The sequence below is a fragment of the Scylla paramamosain genome, chromosome 27, assembly GCF_035594125.1.
Source record: "Scylla paramamosain isolate STU-SP2022 chromosome 27, ASM3559412v1, whole genome shotgun sequence".
Taxonomy (NCBI): Eukaryota; Metazoa; Arthropoda; class Malacostraca; order Decapoda; family Portunidae; genus Scylla; species Scylla paramamosain.
This window is the reverse complement of record NC_087177.1, coordinates 11,989,309-12,004,740: the sequence shown is the minus strand read 5'-3', so window position 1 is coordinate 12,004,740 and position 15,432 is coordinate 11,989,309. Positions and strand designations below refer to the sequence as shown.

General features: G+C 42.9%; 3 protein-coding genes across 11 annotated transcripts in view; 2 read left to right on the top strand and 1 right to left on the bottom strand.

Moving 5' to 3' along the window:
* The first annotated feature begins 106 nt into the window (after positions 1–106).
* LOC135114223 (isatin hydrolase-like) lies at positions 107–6,003 on the top strand. The gene is made up of 6 exons (XM_064030007.1): positions 107–243; positions 3,056–3,271; positions 3,936–4,060; positions 4,347–4,553; positions 4,883–5,070; positions 5,444–6,003. The coding sequence occupies exons 2-6, from the start codon at positions 3,060–3,062 to the stop codon at positions 5,567–5,569; spliced, it is 858 nt and encodes a 285-aa protein (XP_063886077.1). The 5' UTR covers positions 107–243; positions 3,056–3,059; the 3' UTR covers positions 5,570–6,003.
* Positions 6,004–9,049: 3,046 nt separating this feature from the next.
* On the top strand, positions 9,050–15,355 carry LOC135114219 (isatin hydrolase-like). 4 transcript variants are annotated; one of them, XM_064030001.1, is made up of 7 exons: positions 9,741–10,193; positions 10,706–10,888; positions 11,120–11,244; positions 12,204–12,410; positions 12,820–13,007; positions 13,310–13,442; positions 14,408–15,355. In XM_064030001.1, exons 2-7 carry the CDS (start codon positions 10,719–10,721, stop codon positions 14,458–14,460), a joined length of 876 nt encoding a protein of 291 aa, XP_063886071.1. In that variant the 5' UTR covers positions 9,741–10,193; positions 10,706–10,718; the 3' UTR covers positions 14,461–15,355. The 4 variants fall into 4 exon arrangements, with proteins under 4 accessions (XP_063886070.1, XP_063886069.1, XP_063886071.1 ...); XM_064030000.1 differs by lacking the exons at positions 9,741–10,193; positions 14,408–15,355 and adding an exon at positions 9,050–9,209 and having other exon boundaries at positions 13,310–13,548; XM_064029997.1 differs by lacking the exon at positions 14,408–15,355 and having other exon boundaries at positions 13,310–13,548.
* The window catches only part of LOC135114221 (uncharacterized), a 96,721-nt gene continuing 94,544 nt past the window's right edge, over positions 13,256–15,432 (bottom strand). For all 6 annotated transcript variants that reach the window (XR_010275441.1, XR_010275442.1, XR_010275444.1 and 3 more), the window contains one exon: positions 13,256–13,510. The gene's annotated coding sequence lies outside the window, so the exon portion shown is untranslated. The remainder of the gene's footprint in view (positions 13,511–15,432) is intronic.

The window sequence follows — 15,432 nt, the reverse complement described above, 5'->3', positions numbered from 1 at the left end:
CTACCATGAGTTATAGAGAAAAAATACCACCATTCTTGTGTCGCTGAACGAAAATGTGTTGGCAGTGAATGTTGCCGTGCGAAAACTAAACACAGGCTAAGTACGAGGCTGTATACTGGGAGAGGCGAGGAGGCAAAAAGGTCAGCGGCGTCAGTAGCGGTCTGGTTCTGACGTCAAGAACACCTACGGATCTCACCTAAGGATCTTCACTCTCCCTCCTCGCCACAGACACTCCTCAACCAAGCGAGTATTAGCTAAACCAGCCACTTGAGAGAGAGAGAGAGAGAGAGAGAGAGAGAGAGAGAGATAGAGAGAGAGAGAGAGAATGCGTATCAGTTTAGCGTTACCTGGTGTTAAGATACCTGCTGGCGTTCTATATGTATTCAAGCCAAGTAAAAGAAAAAAAAAAGGTACATATCTATATGCGAGTATTTCCCCGCCAGGTCTGCCATAATCTACAGATGATACTTTTCACACACACAGGCGCGACTTTTCAACGTGTGGGTGATTCTTGCTTATCACGTTCCTTATCATTGCTCCCTTGACAGTTGACAGAAGACCTAGACAACTGACAGACCACAACAATCGACAAAAACCCTAGATAATCAACAGAAGGCGTAGATAATCGTCAATAGACTTAAACAATCGGCAGAAGATCTGAACAGTCGACAGAAGACCTGAACAGTCGACAGAAGACCTAAACAACAGACAGAAAACCTCGACAATGAACAGATGACCCAATAAGTCAACACGCCCAGAGCACTGAGGTCTCATAAACACTGGTATATGTAGGTGGGTGATGCGGATTTGTCTCTGTCCTACCTGTGGCCTCCTTCAGTGTTTACCTCTCCACTTATGGTGTTGGCATCTTACATGGGCCCGCTTTCCTTCCTCGTGTTTTTTTTTTTTTTTTTTTTTTTTTTTTGCTTTCCTTGACCAGCGTCTCTCTTACATAAAAAAAGACAAAAAAATGATAGTTAACTGATTAAAAAATAAATTGAAAAGGTGAGGTGAGAGGACTTGGGCCTTACGGAAAACTGTGAACATTGTGTGAGTGAAGGAGATCGCGTAACTTTTGACCTTCTGACTATAATTGTAATACCTGCCTGCGTGTAAACAAGTGACCATCGGAGAGAGAGAGAGAGAGAGAGAGAGAGAGAGAGAGAGAGAGAGAGAGAGAGAGAGAGAGAGAGAGATGGATAATGATTATATTCGGCCTGCCTTTTTACCTATATAAATACACGTAAGAGAAAGAGAAAAAAAGACAGACTACAATAACAACAACAACAACACTAATGATAATAATAATAATAATAATAATAATAATAATAATAATAATAATAATAATAACAATAATACGATAAATGAGTTAAAAACAAATCAATAATTGTAATACGCCCTCTAATTTTCTTCCATACTTTTCTGTTTTCTCAGACCTTTTTTTCGTTATCTCTCTCTCTCTCTCTCTCTCTCTCTCTCTCTCTCTCTCTCTCTATCTTTCACTTTTGATAAGCTACAGCTTTCCTATCAGCTTCCCACGCTCTTTGAGAGGATCACGAGTTGTCACCAGTTATCGCTAACAAAAACACAATTTATTCTGTGTTACGTTTCTTTACCAGCAGGTTAATTATTTCTGGGGCAGGAGGCACATGTACGTACTGTAGACAAAGACATACTGTACACCTGTGAGGATATAAATACTAACTAGTAACAGTGGCGTGTGCTAAATGTAAGGAATGTGCCACGAGGCAGATACAGAGAAGGTAATCTTAACTCTGTTCCTGTCAAGGTCTCTCTTGTTAATATTCAAGGCATCTTGTCAAGGTCTTTCTTGTAAATATTCAGGGCTTCCTGTAAAATTTTCTCTTGTTAATATTCAGGACACTTAAAGAAAAAAATAATAATTGCTTGAATGGACACAGAAAATATGAGAATAGGTTATTTTGTCTTTTCTAAGCTTCACAAGTATTTGAAAACATTATATTGCTAAAATAAGTACTTGACAATGTGAGAAGTTATGGGGAAAAAAAAATTATTTATTAGCAATGAATGAGTTTAGAGGCCGATTCGGTCATGCGCATAACAATCTCCGGATATCCGTGTGCGCAGTCAGCCTTGAGTTGCCAGAAGTAGTCACATTCTGCATCCACCTGTTTCCAGCTATAGCCGAAAATAACAGAAATACCTTTTTTTATTTTTGCCGAAAATAACAGAAATACCTTTTTTTTATTTTTCTCTGATTTCATCACATATGTTCACCTCATTTCGTTTCCCTTAACTATTTCACTCCTGTCGTTCCCTTTACTGTCGCTAAATACTTAATTATTTATGCCTTTCTATACGTGTTAGTAAGCATTTAGTATTGTAAGTAATAGTTACCTTTGACTAATACACCCATTTTCTGTGATATTATGAGAGTCTTCTAGCCATAATAAATTAACATGCATTTTATTCATTGGTGACATGGGGAGGTCTTCTCAGTTCAAGGTGCAGAGGCAAGAGAGGCAAGGACGCAGTTGCTTTTCATTCTTCCTTTCTGGTTGACGTGGCTATACCGCTTTTACTGATACTAGCAACTTGTTTAGTCGTTTCAGGGAAGACCACATTACCTTGCTTTATTTTATTTTTACAAGGTCAGTTCAATTAAGAGAAGCCTTATACCGGTGTTAGGTCAAGAAATAACCAACAATTTATGACTCCACAGTGGCATAGTCATCCAGCCCCTCAGCCTTCGTATGAATCCTGATAACTGATAGATTCTTAGCAAGTCAGAGGATCTAAGATTGAGAAAAAAATCCCAAACACAGTGAGAGCAGTTGTAGAAGGAACTCAATTACATAGTGACCGTGACAACAAAGAAGTCATTATGACAGTGTAATGTTTGTGTGTTTCGTATAACTTGTCTTGTATGAGCGCTTGAATGTTAAATGTATTTATTACCAGTACCATTCCTATATTAGTGTGCATTATACTATTTTAAGCCATAGGTACTACATGTGTCGCTAACTTGTTTTTGTCTTTCCTCTCACGACGGTTCCTTCTGCTACTACTTCAGCATCATGACCAGGACTCCCAACCTGTGTCCATCCATCGCCCTCCTGCTGTTGCTGTTCCTGGCCGCTCCTCCAGCTGCCTCCCGCGCCACGAATGAGCCACCACCGCGCCTGCTGGATCTAACCTACACTTACAACGTGGACGCCCCGACCATGCCCAGTCTGAGGGCTTTCAACATGAGCACAATAGTGAAAGGCATCCAGGAAGAGGGATACTGGTAAGTGAGTTAACATGTTCACGCAGCGTGTCTTTCTAAAATAAATTCAGAAAGGGTACTCTAACAGACACGTAGGAACTATGTAATTTCATCAGACACGCTTAGTCTTTGTAAAAAAAATAACAACACTTAATACATTAAACTGTTTGAATATTGTCAGAGCTTAAAAAGTCGTGACATTTTCTTCTCACATTCGCTGTCTGGCATAGATGATGAGGAGCCATGAACCAGAATCAGCTCAGGAGATCGATGCTGACGGACTCAAGGAGCACGTGAAGGACGAAAAAACGCAAAACATATTGATCATCTGTTGACAGAGAGAGAGAGACTGGCCATAAAGAGGCTGTGTTATATTAGTGGTCAGACCTTGAGGGAGGCAGGGGACGGGGAAAAAACTCGATAAGCAGGCAAACCAGGGACAGAGAAAGGGAAAAACTGCCGACCGAGACATGGAACTAACACTGATGAACGAGACCTAACATGGTGCGAATTATGTGATGGTGCACTGGGTGGGGCGGAGTTCTGTGGAAGAGGTAAAACGAGGTAGCAGGACACACACACACACACACACACACACACACACACACACACACACACACTGACTTTGTTCACCATTCACCCCACATCACCTAACGCTGTTGTTCCGTCCCTGTTCCTGTGTCAGGCTGGAAATGAATGAGTTCTGCTCGGCGGAACATTCTGGCACTCACGTGGACGCTCCCGTGCACTTCTCCCGCACCAGCTGGCCAGTGAACGATATTCCCCTGGACCGGCTGTGGCGAGTGCCAGGTGAGTGGGCTGGACAGATCAGGGAGGTTAAATGAATGCAACATCTGAGCAGTGCCAGATGGGAGGGTAAGAACTTAAATGCTTGTTATTTTGATGGACGAATAGAGACATGAGGTTGCTGTGAGGGTGTCCAATTCCTCCACGGGGAGTGTTGTCAGGCTGTGTGTGCTGCCAACGCTCCCGACTCCTTACACACAAGTGGCTTCTTGCAGAGGTTGGGGACTATTGCCAGGCTGCGTGTGCTGCTAACACCCCCGAGTCGTGATGCGCACTTATTTTCTTGCAGGGGTGGTGATTGACGTGTCTGAGGCAGTTGCCACGTCCATAGACAAGAATTACGCCATCCCCGTGTCAGACCTGGAGGCGTGGGAGAGTCAGCACGGTGCCATTCCTGATGGGGCAGTGGTCTTCCTGCGCACAGGCTGGGGTGCCAAGAGCCACAACTTGGATGAGTACTCCGGAGTCGACCAGCATGGAACTTTCAACTTCCCGGGTGAGTGGCAGGCGGCCTCAAACGACCATTTCTTAAGTAAATTTGCTTGGATTCAGTGGTTGGATTCTGTTGAAAATCTCATCCTACTTTCAATGAAATGAGTAATAAAAGATGAATATCCAGTTAATCTACTTAGTACTCGATTTATCAACAAATAATTAGAAGAAAGACCTTTATTAATTTCTTTCTGACGGAGGGCGATGATGAACACAAAGCCACACGTTTCTTCGCCGTGGAGTGAATGCTCTTTTAACTCGTGGCTCGTGACACGGCCGCAGTGAGGCTGTCACTGACACCATCATGCCGTCAACAAATGTGTCTCTCCACAGGCCTAAGCAAGGAGGCTGGCACCTGGCTGGCCACGTACGGTGACAGAAACGGTCTCAGCAAGGGCGTGGTGGGCGTGGGGATTGACACCAGCTCTGTGGACGTAGGCAGCTCCACCAACTACGAGGCCCACACCAGCATGTACTCCCACAACGTGTACGGCATCGAGAACGTGGCCAACCTGGACCAGGTGAGTGCGCCATACACCACACACACTTCCTGCTGCGATGCCACTCACCTCGCTGCCTTCTGTGTGCCTAAAATTCCTGATGTGTCCGTCACGATATAACTAGAAATCTTACATTTAATCCACTCTATAATCAGACTGGGTAATACAGTCACCACAACCATTTTTCCCTCCTGCTGGCTGGTCCTCTACAGAAAGTCTTAAGTTTTAAGCACGGCACTTAATTAATCACTTTATCTAACCATTTTCATGATACATTTCTCTCCCTCTTCCCAACATCATAATAAACACACCATCACTACACCTAATCACTTCAAGAAACAGAAGATACTCAGGGTAACAAAACCTCTTCGAACAGTCCTCTCCCTCCTTCCAGCTGCCGACCACCAATTTCCTGGTCACCGTGATGCCTATGAAGATCGGAGGGGGCAGCGGCGGCCCGTCCAGAATCATCGCAGAGTTGTATGACGAATCACCCAACAGTGCAAGCCATGATCTTTAAGCATACTGGAGATGGAAGGTGGTGGTGGTGGTGGTGGTGGTGGTGGTAGTGATGGTGGAGGATGTTTGCCACTAACACGCTTTGGAAATTTAATAAAAATAGCAGGTCATCTGGTGTGTGTGTGAGTGTTGTGTGTGTGTGTGTGTGTGTGTGTGTGTGTGTGTGTGTGTGTGTGTGTGTGTGTGTGTGTGTGTGTGTGTGTGTCCAGGATATCATCACACAGAAAAAATGGTCCACTTACGTACATCAGTTGATTTAGGGAAGTTAATTTACGTTGCTTATTTAAATTCTTTCTTTCATTCATCCATTTGTGGAATTCTACTGTTTGCTTACCTACTTCTTTTCTTTTATGGTTTTCTTACATTTCCTTTTTTTGTTTTTTACTTACTATCAGCTTCATGACAACGAATAAAATCTCCAACCTCAGCGTATCACTTATCATAATTTCAATTCACCCGAGGAAAAAAATAAATGCATTTAACTACACAATTACAACCCATGGAAAGATTTCAATTCCCCTTCATAGTTGGTTAAAGATTTGTTCTGTTAATGCAGGAGCTGCCACGTGTAAGGTCAGGTGACTTCTCGTAATTTCCCTTATGTTTTTCTGCTGTTTTGTTCTTATGCGCCGCACACCCTCCTCCTCCTCCTCTTCCTATTCCTCCTACTCTCATTCTGCTATCACTACTATCATTATCATTTCTTGGGCAGAACCCTCTTAACTTTCCCAAAACAAAAAAAAAGTAGAGCGGTCAAGACAGAACCCATACTGGCAATCAGTGATAGATAATGATAGATGTTTAAGACTTACTGAGAGACGTGAGTATTGATCAATGCCTCAAAAACTCTTCATCTGTCAACTGGTCACAACCTTCCAGATAGCTATCCTCTCTTCTTCAGTGACGCTCAACTGTCCTCCCCTTTTCTACACTGAGCATCCTCGGTCTGTCCTTTATTGATAATCTAAACTGGAAACTTCACATCTCATCTCTAGTTGAAACAGCCGCTATAAAGTTAGGCCTTCTGAGTCGTATCCGCCAGTCTTTCTCACCCACCCCCAACAGCTAACTCTGCACAGGGGGTCTTATCCGTCCGTGTATGGAGTATGCTTCACATCTAGGGAGGGCGAGGGGAGGGTTCCACTCATTCCGCGCTTTTAGACAAAGAATTTGGTTTTATCAACTTCTCTCCTCTCACTGACTATCTTCAGTTTCCCAATCATCGCCGTAATGCTATATCTCTTGTTTTCTTCTACCACTATTTTTACGCTGACTGCTCTTCTGATCTCACAAACTACATGCTTTCCCTCCTCCCGCATCGTCGCTGCACACGAATTTCTAGTTTCTCTCACCCATATTCTATCTACCTCTCTAAAGCAAGAGTTAACCAGCATCCTCAATCATTCATTTCTTTTTTTTTATTTTTTCTGGTAAAATCTGGAACTCCCTCCCTGCTTCTGTATTTCCTCCTTTCTATGACTTGAACTCTTCCAAAACAGAGATTTCAAGACACGTCATCCGTTTTGCGATTATCCTTTTAACTTTTCTTTGGGGACTGGCACTGTAGTGGGCCTTTTGTTTTTTCGAACGTTTTTGTTGCCCTTGGCCAGTGTCTCTCTCACAGAAAAAGCAATTCATTAGGCCTACAAATTATAAAGTAAAATGAAAATAAATAAAATGAATAAAACTGGTAAATTACTTATTACTGACAATCTTACATTAGTCTAGTACCTCTCTCTCTCTCTCTCTCTCTCTCAGGGAAGTAGCAAGAAGCCATCAGGCCTACATGTGGCAGTCCCTGTATGAAACACGCTCTTCTCCTTCCACCTATCATTTCCATCTATAAAGTTAACTAATATTCTTTCAAACATTCCTAGTGAGTCAAAAACTAAGAACTTGATTCAGCTTAAATAGTCCTAAACTGACGACGAAAAAAGAAGAAAGAAAATGCGTGAAAGAGTATCTCTGGTAAACTCTGGAACTCCCTGTCTAATTCTGTATTCCCACCTTCCTATGACTTGAACTCCCTTAAGAGGAAGGTTTCAAGATACTTACCCTTCAATTTTGGACTACCGCTTTGGACCCTATTTGGGGAGTGGCATCTCAGTGGGCCTTTTTTTTTTTTTTTTCACTGGATTTTTGTTGTTCTTACTTCTTAGAAAGAAAAAAAAAAAATGTATTCCGGTGGGCACGCCTGCGCCAGCCTCCCACACACGTAATTTACCCCAAACATTAAGATAGTCTCTCTCCGGACACAAGGACAGCTACCAGTCTCCAGTGCTCCAAGGTTAACATCCGGTAAGTCAGGAATCAAAGCAATGCATAGAGGCCAGAAACAGGACAAACAGGGTATTAGGATTAATTTTTAGGTGTTAAAAGTAGAAGACCCGAAGTAACATTAATTATATTTGGCACTGGTCAGACCTCATCTAGACTACGCTATGCAATTCTAGTCCCCACATTACAGGAAGGATATGGGTCTATTAGATCAGTACAAAGGAGAATGACTAAAAGGAAACAGGGGATGAGGAATATTCCTTACGAGGCGAGATTGAAGCTGTTAAATTTGCATTCTTTAGAGAGACGTAGGTTAAGAGGGGACCTGATAGAAGTCTTTAAGTGGTATAAGGGTTATAACAAGGGGGACGTAAGCAAAATTCTTAGGATTAGCAACCATGACAGAACAAGAAATAACCGGTTCAAGCTTGAAAAATTAGGTTTAAGAAAGAGATAAGAAGAAATTGGTTCTCAAATAGAGTGGTAGATGAGTGGAATGGACTCTGTAATCATGTTTTTAATGGTAAGACATTAGATTAGGCGGGTTTATGGATGGGGATGATAGGTGGACATATGTAGGTATACTTCATACAGGGACTGCCACGTGTAAGCCTAGTGGCTTCTTGCAGCTTCCCTTATTTCTTATGTTCTTATGTTCCTATGAGAGAGAGAGAGAGAGAGAGAGAGAGAGAGAGAGAGAGAGAGAGAGAGAGAGAGAGAGAGAGATCTTCACTTTAGCAAAGAAGGTACACAGTACATACACCCAGAAGATAGCACTGCTGGTATCATTCCTTTTGTGATATTCCTCAATCTAAAGTCTTCTGGTCTGCCGACAGTTTTAAAAAACAAACTTATAGATTCCCAGCAGATTAGAAGACTAAGACTGGCAAAATACTCTCAGCACAGGGGGAGCGAGAGCGGTGCACATAACACTCAACTTGTGACCATGACCAGAAGTATGATGCCACAACTAGGACAGTTAATCCAGTACAAAATTCACATTACACGTACCATTCCTACCACCACCACCACCACCACCACGACTCTCGGTTGAATCATTAAGTTTCTAAATCTAAACCTACGACTGACTACGGGCTGCCTTCCGCCTTGACACAATAGTTTATCTAATCATCCGTATCTGATGACTGAGTGGGTCGCTGACAGCCTATTCATCGCCGGTAACTTTTTTCTCGGTCCCTTGCGTCCCCCGAGGCCAGAACCACCTGGGCTGAAGGTCGCGGTCACCGTAGCAGAACCAGAGACACAGTATGTATGTAGTCGAGCAAAACATTCCAGTCTTTCCTTGGATCCGACGCGCATCGAACCTCACCCGTTTCTCCAGCACTCTCCTTTCGATTTAGAAGGTATTAGTGTGTGTGTGTGTGTGTGTGTGTGTGTGTGTGTGTGTGTGTGTGTGTGTGTGTGTGTGTCACATTACTGAAGTGTAGGGCACGTATCACTTACATAAGCTTGATAAGTACAAAAAGAACAGATACACAGTCAGCCAGTATCGCTTGAGTGGTAAATTAAGATGTAGTCGGGAGAATATTTTTCCATGCGTAAGTATAAGAAACGACGAGGGGGAGGACTGTGGTGCTCGAGTGGGAGGCTAAAGTCCTCGTTCCCTCCATGATAGTGGATGGAGCTGCCTTCCCGGAGACGCGGATCACTCGCCACGTATAGCAACACTGCTATTGTGTTCTTTTTGTGTTGGACGTGCGTGTGACAAATGTGCGTGTGGCGCTACTACAAGACATCCCTGTGACTGAGAGTATGTACATGAGGCAGAGCAATATGACCCGTGTAACAGTGAAGTGTTTTCATGGTTATTATCATCATTTAAATGCAAAACCAACAGATATAAATAGTTTTTTTTTTTTTTTTATTATTGAGTACATTGCAATATTTAATATAAGTAATGTTTCAGTCTAATACAAAATTAAAATCAATATTCAAAATAAAAAAAATTTCCAAAACTTGGTCCGAAACAATTAATAAATGACAGATTAAGACTACATGGTACAAACAGGTTAAGAAAAAATAAGGAAAACACAGAAAATAACAAACATTACAGTCATTTTATCATATATGTTATCAGGAGTCTCCCACTTTCTTTGCTGACATTGTTATCGTCAGCACTTTATGGCCACGCCCCGCCGGCCATAAAGAGAGAGTGACGGGCCACTCACACATTCTTTCCCACTCGCTTGCCGTTAACCCTACAGGAACGTCAGAGACTCCTCCTGCCTGTCTCTTTTCCTCTCTGAGTTGATTATACATTATACTATTTGTGCACAAGATCACTAATTAGGACGTGACAGTGAATTGCGGACGCAGGACTAGGGCTGGTAAGTACCTGTAACAGTGAGCCTTGTTGCCTTTGGCCAGAACCCCTCATACATAAAACAAAGGCCAAACTCACTAAAGTAACACAACTCACACAAGTCACCAAAAGAAGATGCTAAAAAACATCAAGGTTTTCACTTTGGACGTCTCCATTGCCCTCAAATATTTCAGAATAGATATAAATGTTGTCGTTAAGTACCAGATGGTAAATACGCCCGTACACTACTAAAACATTCTAGCAGTTTTATAAGTGATATGAATGATAGCCTAATTTACTATATACTAGATTACTTTTGGAACCGATTGGCTGAACATAATTATATATGCTTCATTTGAAATCATTTGACCTAAACTTTTCTAATTATTTTGAGCTGAAGAGCCGTCATGAGAGTGCAAACATCAGCATGTCCTCCAGTACAACAAACCACGTCACGTCTGCCTACGAATGTGGTACAACTTTGAAATGACGTGTTTTTTTACCCACGCTGGCGCCATGTTTTCCTCCCTCCTGCAGCATTTTTCGCGCCATGATGGCCCTGCACGTCCTGGCGCTGCTGGTGGTGATGGCCGCCTCACCCGTCGTCCCGCGCCTGGTTGAACTTTCCTACACCTACAACGTGGATGCGCCCACTTCCCCCAAGCTGCGGCCATTCAGCATGACTGTCCTGAAGAAGGGCACGAATGACCTTGGAATATGGCTAGTTCACTTACTCCTTTTGTATGATGCATATACATAGTGAGTCTCTTGAGTACTAACATCAACACCACTACCATCACTGTTATCACACTGATCAATGTTTGTGAGGTGCATGACGTGCATAAAAGCTTTTCTTGAGTGTCTCTTCTGAACACTTGTATACCTTTACACCAACACACCATGTAACGCTGCTCTCCCTCCCTTGCCGTGGGTGTCGCGGCGCCGTGACAGGGTGGAGCTCAACGAGTTCTGCACGTCGGAACACTCAGGTACCCACGTTGATGCCCCCGTCCACTTCGCCCGCGACACCTGGCCCATCAATGAGATCCCCCTGGAGCGGCTGTGGCGGGTGCCCGGTGGGTGGACATAGAGGGGGAGGGGAAGGGTGTACGTGTGGTGGGTTATGGACACGGGTAACTAAGCAATCGTATTTAGGGTGTATCACGAGTGCCTGTGGATGTTGCCAGAGATGGAAGTACAGGTTAATAATTTGTCGAAAATATTCTATGCACATATGCATTTTTAAGGCGTTGTTTAGCCGTGAAGTGAAATTCAAGAGTGGCCTGGCGACAAATACAACAGCCTGGCCGGACGGGAAACCCTGACAAGTAAACATATATAATCTGAACGTATTCATTGTCACAATCTCTTGGAGAAATTGTGTGTGACTGACAAGCAATCAGTTGTTTTGTTGCTTGCCTTGCTCCTTCCCACTCCCTGCCCGAACAGTCAATGCACTGTGCCACGCACCCTGTTACTTTATTTGCCGTTCATTACACCCATATTATCACTGAGTAACGTTTATCGGTAAATCACATGTACGCTGCTATCACTGTAAACTCTAAAACTTGTAGAAATCATTACTGAATAATTCACAATTTCACTAAAGAACATTCAGGTCTACGCATTCCACTATGGTCACCCGCCTGGCCCGGGCGTTATATCTGTTGCCAGGCTACACTTGAATTTCACACCACGGCTAAACAATGCCTCAAAATGCATATGTGTATAGAACATTTTCGACTTGAATTAACCTGCACTTTCACCTGTAGCAATATCAGCAGAAACTCGTGTTACACCCTGTATAGTGAGGTGAATGAAGTTGAAGAGACTCTGGAACAGCATGGTTTGTGTGAGTGAGAGCACACAGGAATGCATGACAGGTGGGTGAGATGACCGGTTTGGTGACGGTGACGCGTGGAATATGGAGTGAAAGAAGATGCTGTGGCGAAGGTTATCAATCCCTTCACGGGACTGTCACCAGGCTGGTGTGCTGCCAACATTTCAGTCATGACGAGCACGTGGCTTCTTGCAGGAGTGGTGATTGACGTGTCCCAGGCCATTTCCGAGGCCAACGAGACGAACTTCGCCATCCCCGTGTCGGAGCTGGAGGCGTGGGAGAGTCGCCATGGAGTCATTCCTGACGGGGCACTGGTCTTCATTCGCACTGGCTGGGGCGCCAAGAGCCACGATCTGGCTGAGTATTCCGGAATCGACAATCAAAAAAGGAACAACTTCCCAGGTGAGTGACGGAACGTCGTCATTATTTCTTATCTTTCCTTTATTTAAAAAAAAAATGCTACAGCTTTCCAGGCCAGCCAAATGTTTCATTCACTGATTACGAGTAGGAATAGTTGATTGGTGTCCCTACAAACAAAATATCAGTAGCGTTATGAAGAGTGTTGTTTGTTCTGCAAGTCAAATACAATAATATTAAGCACATTAATTTCCTCCCAAAGACAGCCGATGATCCTTTCTTTATGGAGAAGATCAGGAGGCAGTGCCGCGCCACTCACTAGTCAATAATCTGTCTGGCTCGGCCTTATATTTCCACATACCTGTACAGCGATGGGAAAGATCCGGTCCAGGCTCCTTCCCGCCTCTCCAGGCACCCTCCCTCCCTCTTTCAAAGCAATCCCCCTTTCCCGCAGGCCTGAGCAAGGAGGCCGCCACTTGGTTGGCCACGCACGGCGCGCGCCACGGTCACCCCACAGGCGTGGTAGGAGTGGGAGTGGATACCATATCTGTGGACGTGGGCAACTCCACCCACTACGAGGCGCACCAGGCCATGTACTCCCGCAACGTGTACGGCATGGAGAACCTGGCCAACCTGGACCAGGTAACCCGGCCGAGAACAGCACTTCACACCTGCCGCCCTAACAACCTGCCTCTACACAATGAAACCTGTCAATATTTCTTTCACACTGAATCATACTGATAATATTCCAACAAGCTGTTAATGTGACGCGAGGCTACATCACAGGTTCATAACTATCAGGCGACACTGGTCATCTACTACACAGCCAAGCACTCCAACAATGCCTTCACTCTCAAACTCACCAAGTAACCATAGAGACAATTAATCAATATAAGCCGTATTGAAAATTAAAACAAGTAGAGCAATTCCTTTCTCTCCTGCAGCTGCCGACCACCAACTTCCTGGTGACCGTGATGCCCATGAGGATCGGCGGAGGCAGCGGCGCCCCGGCACGCATCATCGCAGAGCTGCCGGAGAAGCACACCGGCGCGTCGCACCTCATCCAGGCCTCGGAGGGTACGCGGTTGAATGCCGAGCTGCCATTCCTGTTGATGGCGGCGGTAGTGGGCCCCTTGCTTCGTCACCTACGAGATTAAGCAAAGTCCAGTTGATCAGTGAAAATTATTATTATTATTATATATATATATATATATATATATATATATATATATATATATATATATATATATATATATATATATATATATATATATATATATATATATATATATATATATATATATATATATATATATATATATATATATATATATATATATATATATATACACACACACACACACACACACACACACACACACACACACACCCGCTTTGTAATTGTGTTTTCACTAAAATATCAGCCTGTACATGTCTATGGTGGATTTTTCGTCCCATGGAGTTGTCCTGAGGTTGTCTTGATGTTCGTGGCTGTATTGTCTTTCTTAGATGTGGTATTCTCGTACGTGCTGCTTTGTATCTGTTTTTGGGCTTATCAGATCTGTTACATTTTTATTTATTTTTTTTCTTCTTTTACAACCTGATATAATTTCATCCAACCTAAATCAAACAAGAATTTTTTTCCAGCATAATTCCCTCACGTGACAGGAACAATCGCCACAGCAGGACACGCATGACTGTTATTTACCTTCCTTTGTTCTTTCATACAAGTAATAAAGCATCCACTACTTTCCCACTCAAGCACGAATCCTCCTCTTTCCACACAAATACTGATACGTCCACTACTTCACTACTCAAGCATGAATCCTCCCTTTATCATAAAAGTGCTTACATATCCTTCCAGTACTTTCCTATTCAAGCATGTATCCTCTTTTTCATACAAGTGCTGATGCATCTCCAGCTTTCTAACCAAAGCCTGAATCCTCTTTCCATACAAATACTAATACATCCACTACTTTATCACTCAGACATGAATCCTCCTCTTCCCATACGAGAACTAATATATTCACCACTCTCCATAGGCCGTGACATGGGTAGTGGAGGACGCAGCCACCCTGAGGACATAGAGTTGTAAGTCCTGCTCATAATACTAGAGCAGGAGAGTGACGCGAATGCAGGCTATAGGGAATCTTGAGGAGGATGTCATTGCAATCTATTATCTCCTTTCCTTTTTTTCCTTTCCTGTTTCCCCGATGGTCAAGATTCTTTTTCATCACCATCTTTATTACAAGTTATGATCTGCGTAACACGGGAACAACTCTTATATTGTCTGCTATTCATGTATCTAATTTTATAGCTGACTGATCTGACAAGTTTACGTGTTTAAGTTTAGTTAACCCTTTGGCTACAATTTGGTACATCTTTCCTTCATTACTAATAACTCTGAGCATCTTTACTTGTTCCACAGCCACCTCCAATCATGAAAATTTTACAAAATGTATTTTTCTTTTTTCATCCCCATTTCTTTTAGAAGCTTATAAAGATTTCTTGTATCACTTCTGGTGCTGTTAATTGTTTCGAATTGCAGTGAAGGGGTTAATATTTAACTGGAGATAGGAAGAATTGAATAAAACAGAGTAGTACATTTATGGATTAGACTCAGTAATCAGGTAAAAATGTTACATACAGGGACTGCCACGTGTAGGCCTGACGGTTTGCTGCAGCTTCCCTTACTTTCTTAAGCTTTTAAGTTCTCGTGACTACTGAAAAAATGACATCACTATGACGCAATGAAACCTGAGCAAGATAACATTTTTACAGAAGTTTGTAACAGGTAGTCATTATCATCATCTTGTGTTGGTGCGTAACCTTGCATGGTTTTCACCTGTGTTTTATTAATGAGTCTGCTATTCTGTTCTTAATCTATATAAAAGGTCGTTATTCCCAGTTAGCTCTTTGCAAATCTTCTCCACATTCTTTTATGATGTTCTTATTTTCAGTCCAAAGTAATATAACTTTAAATACCATAATTCTTCTCTAATTCCTCAAACTGCATTAAGAAATATAGTATCCCATCTGACACTTGACTCTTCCAGCAACATTTCAC